The sequence below is a fragment of the Leptopilina heterotoma genome, unplaced genomic scaffold (genome assembly GCF_015476425.1).
Source record: "Leptopilina heterotoma isolate Lh14 unplaced genomic scaffold, ASM1547642v1 Lhet_474, whole genome shotgun sequence".
Taxonomy (NCBI): domain Eukaryota; kingdom Metazoa; phylum Arthropoda; class Insecta; order Hymenoptera; family Figitidae; genus Leptopilina; species Leptopilina heterotoma.
The window spans coordinates 413,155-424,427 of record NW_025111100.1 but is presented as its reverse complement, the minus strand read 5'-3'; the positions used below and the strand labels follow the sequence as shown (position 1 = coordinate 424,427).

General features: G+C 38.8%; 1 protein-coding gene across 1 annotated transcript; it reads right to left on the bottom strand.

Moving 5' to 3' along the window:
• Window positions 1–339: 339 nt before the first annotated feature.
• On the bottom strand, window positions 340–10,395 carry LOC122507581. Its single transcript, XM_043620377.1, has 2 exons — window positions 10,012–10,395; window positions 340–2,680 (listed from the first exon to the last, which is right to left on the bottom strand). Exon 2 carries the CDS (start codon window positions 2,671–2,673, stop codon window positions 1,438–1,440), a length of 1,236 nt encoding a protein of 411 aa, XP_043476312.1. The 5' UTR covers window positions 2,674–2,680; window positions 10,012–10,395; the 3' UTR covers window positions 340–1,437.
• Between the last annotated feature and the right edge of the window lie 878 nt (window positions 10,396–11,273).

The window sequence follows — 11,273 nt, the reverse complement described above, 5'->3', positions numbered from 1 at the left end:
AAAATGAAATCGGATGATTCGTTTAGTCACAAGAGTAAAAAAACTGTAGGTATGGCCGGTTTGCCCCACTCTCCCTTAATATTTTTCAAATTTTCACATTTTTTAACTTAAAAATTGAACAGAATTGAATAATTTACATACTTATTAAAAATTAAAAGAATAAAATAAATAAATAATAAATTAATAAACATTGATAATAATAAAGATTTATAACATTTGTGGCATCCCTATTCACGAGATTTAAGTTAGACTTTTATAAGTTATTATTATTGAACGGGTTCGACTCGCGAATGAGAAGCACGATTCACACTGGCACAAGTTTTGTTGAAAATCCTCTGGGTGGAGTTACAACGGCAGAGAGCAGAGAAAGAATGTTTGCAAGTACTGCAAGACAATGGCCATGTGGGAAAGATGGACTTACCGGTAACGCTGGCTCTCTGCGATGGCTCGAAAATATTCCGTAGTGGAAGACAAAGGGCACTTAGTAAACAAGACACTAATTGCGATTATTTTTTAACAAACAAGATAACTATTTATTGAACATAAACTGATAGAGAATTTAGATACAATTAAGTTACACAATGGTTACGCTTTTCGTGCGTTCCTATATGCTGTTCGCAACAGTCTTTCGTCGTAGCTCGCGACAATCTGCCGGTCGGCGTCGTTTTTGCTTAGCACGCGGTTTTGTCGTCTGCTCTATGAATATCGAAAAGTATCGTATCGATTCATACGCCGCAAGGTCGATAATCGATAGTTAGCAATCGAACATCGGCATTTGAATCACGGAATATTAAGTCACTGCGATTAAATAATTAATTCGGTTCGTTACATTCCCCCTCACTTAGGCGGAGTTACTGCAGTATTCGATACTTAGCGCTGAAAGAACATGATTAGTAGAACATACAAAAATGTTTTCGCAATGTTAGTCCATCTTAATTGGCCATTGCGAATAAGAAAAATTGGAATTGAAAAATTAAAATTTTACTTAAAGAAAAGCGAAAATTTGTTTAAAAATGAAAATTAGAAATTATTAAGTTTCAATTGGATAAGTGAACAATAACTTATTTCTGAAAATAAAAGAAAGATTAGTACTTGTTAACATTCGTTCTCTTTTGAGGGAATAAATTGTTAATTTATCGAAGTATAATGTTTTTATTTTTATCTTTCAAAGTCATAAAGACAAATATAGCTAAAGAGTACAAAAATATTTCTGGAATGTGTATTCCATGTAGCGCAAAAGAAGTTCAGAAGAATAGCAAAATATATAAAGATACTATGTGAAAAATAAAAAAACCTTTTTTAACGAAAAATATAAGTATAGTAATTGATATTTCAAACGTAAACACTTATTTTAGTCATAGCACTTAGTGTCTTTGGAACAAAAAAACTAGAGTCTTTAAGCACCGTTAAAGTTCGTTTTCGCGAATTTTTCGCAATTTACTCTTCTTCTTCTTCTTTTTCTTCGTTAATGCCTAACTCATATGCTTGAGATAATGTTTTCCATAACTCGGCATTATTGTCGTCGGAGTCGAGAGGTGAAAGAACTTTGTTGGGATCTCGGACTTCCTTCATGGCTGCAATCTGTGTAGGTGGAAACGTAGCAGAGAGTTTTCGCGTTGTGGGAGGTTTTGGCTTGGGAACATCGTTATTAATTTCGATGGTCGGTTCGTGTAATGGTCTCTCGGTTTGCATTGCTGCTTGTAAAACAAGATCCGCGCGAGGTGATAACTTGGTCGGAATTTCCATTGATTTTGTCGAAGAAATCAGCTTCGCGATTGTGTTGGTAGTTCTTGCAGGTGGCGGTTTGAAGGTCACTTGCATGTTGCTCGCTTGGTTGGTGGCTTCGAGCATCTCTAGGTCTCTCTTCGCAGTCCTGCGCTCTACTTCTCTTCTTCGGCATTCAACGCAACAGACGTCAGGCAAGTTTTTGGGACGTTTACAACCTTTACACCTCTGGTGTTCTGGAACATCAAATTTCTCGTCTGCTACATGCGGCCAGGGACATTCTTCGGTGCTGAAATCTGGGCTGTGACAGATTTGGCAAAAGCGTTGGTTGTATGGTTTTCGGCATACCTTGAAACTATGGCCTTGTTCGCTGCAATTTAGGCATCCTTTTGGTGCTCTTGGTCGGATTCTTATTTCGCGTAACTCCGACTGCATTTTAAAGACTTCGGTGATCTTATGTTTGAAGAGATCGCGAGTTCGATAATATAATTTCTCCATGTAATTATAGTCGTCCAGTAGTGAGTAATAGTCGGCTGCGTGAGAATCGACTTTCTTCTTCAGTTTTGCGACTTCGGATTTGGAATTGTCGGCTTCCTCTTTGCATTTCGCCAGTTGTTCCGCGAGATTCTGCTTTTCTTGGAGTAGTTCTGACAGCATCTTGTAATGTGCTGCCATGTCCGCGATGCCATTGATGGGGGGTGTTGCTTCAGTTGCATCGAGTCTCTCGCGAAGTATATTGAGTGTTTGATTTGCTTCAATCAACTGGTTGAAAAACTCTTGGCGCGAGTTTACGATGTAATCGAAATTTGCCTTGTTTATCGCGATTAGATCAGAAGGCTGCTGGTCAAACTCTAGCTGGCCTCCACCTTCAGAGATCGCAGAAATCTGGGTTACCGGAATCTCAGACAGACTGGTTGAGCTGCTGGCGTCGTCGTTGGGTGAATCCATGATGAATCTGAAAAGAAAATTTACAAGTTGTTTTGCGATCGAAGACCCCTTTTTGCGAGTTTTAAATCACTCACATGATATTTGCCAATTTTCTTGCCATGTGTGTCGCTGATAATTACCACCACGGGGGATAATCTTTCCGTTATAATGGCTGGGCCTTTGTATCGAGGTGCTAATTTTGAACTATATCCTTCAATTGCTTTGGACAATTTATTATTTGGATAGAACACCAAATTGCCAAGTTCGAATTCTATATCATTTTTGCGATTCTTATTATAATTTTTTCTTTGTTTTTCACAAGCTTTAGTCATTAACTTTTGAACTTTTGCACGAAGGTCATCTATGCGTTTTATCCTTTCTAACCAGTCATTAGTTGTATCGTCAGTTGTCGGTTTCGCGTTAGTTTCGAGCTTTTGTTCTCCCGTGCGTCTTGGTTCGCGAGCGAAGTTTAAGAATGCGGGAGTTACACCTAAAGAGGAATGGACGGTAGTGTTGTAAGCGAATTGTATTTCTTCTAACAACAAATCCCATTCGCGTTGATTTTCGCCAAGAAGACTGGCGATCATCGTTTTTAGATTTCGATTTACGCGTTCGACGGGGTTAGATTGTGGGTGATAAACCGGGGTCGTGCGTTGGTCAGAACCAATTTCGTTTAAGAATTTCGCAATATTTCGATTGACGAATTCGGTTCCATTGTCTGTGACAAATGTTCTGGGTGTTCCCCATTTGTTAATTAAAGTGTTTAATGACTTAACGATTTTTGGACCGTCGGCTTTTGTCAAGGCGAAGCATTCGATATATCGCGTATAAATGTCTTCGCAAACTAGAATGAAGGATTTTCCTGATTTGGATCGCGGAAGTGGTCCTACAATGTCCAATGAAACAATATCCCATGGTTCATTGAATTTACGCGGATACATAAGTCCTTGAGGGGGATTGTTTTTGGGTTTGCATTTTAAACAAATTTCGCATTTTTCGATATATCTTTTAATATCTTCGCGCATACCGGGCCAATAATGATGATTAATAATTGACAAATAAGTTTTATTAATCCCTTGATGTGCGGATTGTGGGGTGTCATGATATTTGGAAATAATCGGGAGTATTTCATTTTCTTTTAACACTTTCTTCCATGCGTTGTTATCGCCTATGGTTTCTTTGAGTTGGTTTGGTTTGTAGTAGTACAGTTCACTGTTTGAGTCGAGTCTGTATCGTTCGTAACGCGTGGGGGTATTACGCACACGTTCAACCATCTCGTCGTACCAAGATACGCTGTGGGTGTGACTTAGCTGTGAGGAGGGCGTGTCTTCCGAGACGTTCTCGTAAAGGCGCGATAGAGTGTCAGCTGCTTCGTTGGTTGTACCTTTGCGGTGTTCAATTTTCGCATTATTTGCCGATAATTCTAATGCCCATCTCGCAAGTCTACCTCGCGAATCTTTTAAGTTTTGCAACCAGACTAAGCTTGAATGATCGGTAATTACCGTAAATTCTGTCGCTTCGAGATAACATCGCAATTTCTTAATCGCAAAGATCACGGCCAAGCATTCCTTCTCGGTGGTAGTATAATTTAACTCTGCACCTCTCAAAGGTCTGCTCAGGCATGTGATGAGATATTCAATATCTCCGTCTTTTTGAGTGAGAATTGCACCTATGCCGGTGTCGCTTGCATCTGTGTATAAGAAGAATGGTAAATTTGGTCGCGGCGGATTTAACGTTAAAGCATGTTTTAATAGATTTTTTACTTCCTGATAAGATTTTTCGTGTTCTTCCGTCCATTTCCACGGTACTTTGGGACTTGCTAATTTATTTAACGGTCCTTGTACTCGCGCGATATTACGTAAATGACGGTGATACCAATTTACGGAGCCGTTAAATTGACGTAATTCTTTGCGGTTACGGGGAGTAGGACGTTCGAGAATTGGATCTACGCGTTTCGGATTGGGTTTAAGACCTTCTTTGTCGAGAACAAAGCCGAGATATTCGACAGAGGATTTTGCGAAAAATGATTTTTCTCGGTTTATTGTTAAACCTGCTTTGTGAAGAATATCAAAGACAATATTTAACAATAAAAGGTGTTCATCGAACGTTTTAAAAATAATAATCCAGTCATCGAGATACGCGTGTACTTGATCTATATATTGTTCAGGTAAATTGTTCGTGCGAATGTGTTCGACAAATTTTTCTTTCAGCCTATCAGTTAATTCTTGAAAAGTGGCTGGTGAGTTAGTGAGGCCAAAGGGCATTCTAACCCATTCGTATTGTCCACGTCCGGGTACTACAAAACCGGTATATTCGCGTGAATCTGGGTGAATTGGAATATGGTGAAATGCATCAGTAAGATCTATTGTACTGATTATATTTGCTTCGAATAACGCGTCAAGGATAGTATCCATGCGCGGTAAAGGATATGCAGATTTTTTAGTATTTTTATTTAATTTTCGGAAATCCATGCAAACTCTTGGTCTGCCATCTTTACGATAAGTTAAAACAATAGGACTCGCGAATCGACCGAAGCTTCTAATTATAAATTTCTTTTCGATGTATTTATCAATTTGATCATTTATTATTTTATTTGCTTCTAAGCTGTAACGGTGAGGTTTGAGTTTAAACGGGGTTTGATCCGTCAGTTCAATTACGTGAGTTGCTAAGTTCGTGATGCCGGTATATTCTGCGAAATTTGATAATTTTTTATCTACAAATTCATCTAAAATTTTTCTTTGTTCGGGTGTTAATTCTAATAATTGCACCGAATTTAGAAAATTACGCGAGTTATTTGCTGGGATAAAAGGATTCTGTGTTTTTGAATCTTCGATGGACCAATAACCTTTACTGGCGTCTATGACGACTTGCCATGCGGTTATGAAGTCCATGCCTAATATTATGGGCGTGGTCAGTCCATCAAGGACTGCGAACCATAATTCGCCAGTACAATCGTTAATTGTAACATCAAATTTTGCGGAATAACGGGGCGCGGCTACGTGGTCGCGTTGAGCTAATTGTACGCCTGCACGAGTTATTGCATCTTGAATTGGGTCACCGTTCGCGAATTCTTTAATTTGGTCGTATAATTCTCCAGACATAAAGGTACGATCGCTACCTGTGTCGAGAAGACCGATAATTTGTTTATCGCCGATATTTATTGTTGTGGTTATCGTGTTCCGTTTTTGTGGCGGTAAGGGCAATGCAGGCCCTTTGTGTACTAAGCGCTTGAATTTACTGGCTGCTGCTAGTAAGCCAACAGCTGGTTGTGACAAGGGCTTCGACGTAAGCGAGTGTATGCTCACCTCTGCCGTCTTAGTGTGTGCGGTAGTGGGGATGAGCTCATCGCTTGAGTCTGAGTACTCCGTCTCGGATTCCGAGTAGCAATTGTCATCGTATTCGCTTTCGGAGTCACTAGTGAAATTCCTACTGGCATGCGCTTGATTAAGCGTTGATGCATTTTGAGGAATACACGTTGAGTCCTTTGCGGTGTGACTGCAACTTGGTGTTACATGGTTGTCAAAAATATCGCGGTTATCTATTTTTACAATTTTATCGTTGGGATTTTCCGAATTTTTATTTGAATTAATTATTTGTTCGCCAGGGAGATTTAATCTCTCCTTGCATCTATCTCGTTTTTTGGCGAAAAAGGGTTAGGTGCATTGAAACCGTGGGTGTTTGGAAAATCGCGATTGCCGAACCAAGGTGGTACTTGAGGTGGCAAGGGTATTTGCGGGGGTGTGAATGGTTGTTGCGCGTTGCCGGGTTGGCAGAATTGCGAAAGGTATTGGTAATAATCATAATTATTATTACCACGACCACGACCATTCCATCCGTTTTTATTTCCGCGTCCGCGTTGGTTGCGATTTTCGTGTCTGCGTCCGTCACTGCGGTCTTTGTCTCGTTTCGTGTCTCTACTGTGGTCACGAGTTCTACGCGCTGGCGATCTACGTTTTCCCCCCTCTCGTCGCGAAGACACGGAACGTGAGGAGCGAGAAGATCTAGAAGTGGATCGGCGGCGTGATTTACGGGCCGGTGGTGGGGAGGCAGGTGGCTTCTTACCGCTCTGATTATTTTCAGATTTTTGTTTTTCGCTTGTTGGTAATTTTGCTTCTAATCTTTTAATTTGTTGTTTGTAAATTTCTACTTTATTTAAACTAACTTCTGGTTCGCTTTTATTTGGTTTTTTGTTATTTTTTGATTTTTTTGACGCATTTTCCGCTTTTGGTTCTTTTTCCGATTTATTTTGTTGAGCGGGATCAATTGTGGGCGGGGAAGTTTCAATTGCGTTTAATTGATTTTTACCGCGGGAGTTACGAGTTTTTTTCGAGTCTTGTTCGCGAATTTTTGAAGTAAATTGCATTGTTGCTATTTTTTCTTCGTATTTGCGAATTTTGCGAATTAAACCGTCGTAATTTGTGAAACTGTCGCGATCAAATTGCAAAATTAAGTCAGAATGAAGGGCCGAGTAAATTTTGTCAAGTTGATTTTCTTCCGCAACTTTTTGTTGTAATTTATTATATAGGGAACCTATTCTTATGACGAATTCGATTCCTGACTCGTCTTCGAGTTGGACGGCGCGTTGAATTTTATTTGTAATGCGTTGATCGTCGTTTGACTCACCAAATATCGATCGGAATTTGGTTGAAAATTCATTCCACGTGTTCCAAGAATTGCGGAATGTGGCGAACCAAGTGTACGCGGATTCGGCAAGTACTTGGGACATCGTCGCGAGCGCGTCATCGGGATTGATATTTGAAACGTGTAATTTGCGTTCAAATTCGTCGATGAATTCGTCTGCGTCGAGCGGTCCTGGGAATTTTAGGTCCCAAGATTTTATGGTTTTATGCAAATTGTGATTTTGCCTATAAAAATTTGGTGGGGGTCTCGTGATAGGTTCCTGTGTGTTAATGTGAGATGTTTCGTAAGGATCGCTGTCAGAAGGTGGGGGGGAGACGAGAATTTCTGGCGGTTCGGTGAATTGCAGTGTACGGTTGCGAAGAGTAGCGCGCACGGAAGGTGTTGTAGACAGTGGTGGGGGGAGAGCTGTTGCTATACCCGAACTGAATGTCGCATGTGTCCCTGTATTCGTAGTTGTCACTGTAGTAGTGGTACTCGTAGATGGTAGGGATGTAGGTTGTGATACCTGCTGTGTGCTAGCGTGATAACCGTTGTCGATTGATTCCCATCGAGAATCATGCCAAGGGGATGGTGTTTGTTTGACTTGCAATCCCGAAATTTTTTGCGAGAGAGATTCTATCATTTTATTTACTTCTTTCCTATTTTCTTTAATTAAATTGTTTATTTCTAAATGATTTGATTGGATTAATTGAAATGTTTCATTTTTAAGGGTTGTTAATTCTTTTCTGTTGTGTTTTAGATCTTCTAACCTAGCTTCTTGAACTACACGGCGAGTTTCATTGTAAAATTGATTTAATTGTTCGCGAGATTCGTCTAAATTACGGTCGAGCATATGTTGCATGTGACGTTTAAAATCATTGTTTTGTGTTACTTGGGTCGCGTGAATGTTATCAAAACGTGTGAGGATTTGTTTGATTGCTGCGTTAGAGGTAGGCGTTTTATTTTTCGGTTTCCGACCACGGCGCGTTGGAATTGAAATTTTTGGGGTGGTTCCTGTACCAGGTGCTGCAGAGGATGATTTATCCAGATCGCTAGTGCGATTTTCTGGATGATTTTGCGTTTCATTCATTGCTGCGGGGTTTGTGTGTGGAACCGGTGGAACGTTGTTTGTCGCTATCTCTAATGACGCGGTATCATTTTCTACTGTGAGCACGTTTTGGTCACTTTGCGTTGAAGGATTCGGGTGGGGAGAATTCGTTTCCGAATTATTGCTTTGATTCGACAGGGGGGGTGTCCTGTACATGTTGTTGTTTTTTGCACGCAATCTAGTTGTGATTCCTCCTTGTTTTGGCGTTTTATTTCTTTTCGTCATGTGAGAAAAGAAAATTTGTGTTTATTTGATAATTGTAAGAAAAGAGAAAAAAAAATTGTTTGAAGAGAGAAAAAAAAAATTTTAATTAATTTTTTTTTTTATTGTATTTTGGAGAAATTATTTATTTAAGTTTGAATAATTTTTCTAATTTTTAAGTGGTTTTAATTTTATACGAGTTTTTATTTTCTTATTCCTAATATTTTAATTTGGAGAAGTTTTAATTTTGTAGGGAATGACCAAACATGTGAGGAACAATGGCAAGCTGTGGATGTAAACACAGCTGTGTTTTGATCGCGTTATCGAAAAGCGAATCGAGTGTTCACTGAAAACGATTTTGTTAAAAGATTTTTAATTGTTAAGAGAAAAGAAAATTATTCTTTGTTTTAACAATCGAAAATTTATTAATACGTCCAAAAAAAAATTATTTTTGTTTCAATTTTATTTTTTTTAGTTGCGTGATTTTATTTTCATGATTTTAAATTTCTTATTTCAGAATAATTTTCCTTTATAAGGGAATGACTAAGCCCGTAGAAAACAATTGAGCTGTAGTAGTAAACACAGTTGTGTTTTGATCGCGTTATCGAACTTTGAATCAAGTGTTCTATAGAAGCGATTTTGGGCGAAAAGTATTTTATTCTGAGTGAAATAAGATTTCCATGGTAATATTATCATAGGCAATGAACAAAATTTTAATTTTTAATTTTGTTTCTGGCAATCAATTGTAAAATCTCATGTGAGCTAGAGTAGTTTTACACACAAAAAAAATAATTGAAAATCGGGGTTGTATAAAAGACAAATAGTTAGCGAATTTTTACAAGAAATAAAAGCGTAGTTGTAAAAAAAATTAAGCTGGAAAAATGTTGCGTATATAAAAATTAAGCGAAGTTGTACAAGCAAAAGAAATATATTAAAGTAGATGCGTTTTATTACAAGCTTAATTAAGCGTAATTTATTTTGGTAAATTAAAGCAGCATGATGTTTAGAAGCGATATTTAATTTTTAAAATTTGAGATTGTGCGAGCTATAAACAAATTTTGAGAATTTTCGTCCAACATGTGCCTGTGCTGTTTGCGACGCGATTTCGAAAATGTAAGTTTCTTTAGCAGTTTTCGAAGTACGTGAACGAAGCAAAAGAAAATTTAATTTTACTTGTAATTTAATTAAGAATTTAATTTTCAAGTAAAAGCACGTTGGGCGCCATTTGTGGCATCCCTATTCACGAGATTTAAGTTAGACTTTTATAAGTTATTATTATTGAACGGGTTCGACTCGCGAATGAGAAGCACGATTCACACTGGCACAAGTTTTGTTGAAAATCCTCTGGGTGGAGTTACAACGGCAGAGAGCAGAGAAAGAATGTTTGCAAGTACTGCAAGACAATGGCCATGTGGGAAAGATGGACTTACCGGTAACGCTGGCTCTCTGCGATGGCTCGAAAATATTCCGTAGTGGAAGACAAAGGGCACTTAGTAAACAAGACACTAATTGCGATTATTTTTTAACAAACAAGATAACTATTTATTGAACATAAACTGATAGAGAATTTAGATACAATTAAGTTACACAATGGTTACGCTTTTCGTGCGTTCCTATATGCTGTTCGCAACAGTCTTTCGTCGTAGCTCGCGACAATCTGCCGGTCGGCGTCGTTTTTGCTTAGCACGCGGTTTTGTCGTCTGCTCTATGAATATCGAAAAGTATCGTATCGATTCATACGCCGCAAGGTCGATAATCGATAGTTAGCAATCGAACATCGGCATTTGAATCACGGAATATTAAGTCACTGCGATTAAATAATTAATTCGGTTCGTTACACATTTTTCAAATTCTCACATTTTTGACAGAAAAATTAAACAGAATTAAATAATTTACATACTAATTAAAAAATTAAACAAGAATAATATAAATAAATAATAATAAATTAATAAACATTAATAATAATAAAAATTTATAACATATTTTTACCGAACTGCCAAATGTCATTGATGTCTGACGTGCTGGGAGAAGCGGATCCACTGCCAAATGTCATTGATTTCTTTGATGTGCTGGGAGAAGTGGATCCACTGCCAAACATCATCGATTTCTTTGATGGGCTGGGAGAAGTGGGTCCACTGCCAGACATGATTGATTTCTTTGATGAGTTGGGAGAAGTGGGTTCGCTGCCAGACACAACTGGCATCTTGTATATGTTCGGTAAACCTTGTTGTGGTGGCGAAGCTTTTCACTAAAGGACAGGCAACAGGGTGGTTCCCTGACTTTAAAACCAAAAACATTAATTATGAGCGTTTGTAAAAAAAAGAAGAGTACCTGCGGGGTAATTCTACGGCTAAATCCCTCACTGGTTCCGATCGTCAAGCGCTTTCGAGCGTGGGGACGGTGGCCAGTGGCCCAAGGATGCAGGAGGGCAACAACGTGTCGGTGGTACCAAGAATTATCTTGGAAAGAGTAGATAGACGAGGAAGTACGAGCAGCGTGACGAGTCAAGCCAGCTGCATTTCTGTCTTCAGTAATGCTTCTGCGATTGACATTGCTAGATGCAATGAAGATCGAGAGGAATGCATTAAGCTGCGGGAGGATGAGGCAGCGAGCATTTAAAAAATGGAGGATGAAGTCAGCAAGATGCTGAAATCCTGTGAGATCAAGAGGAATGTCAATATGACAATTAAGG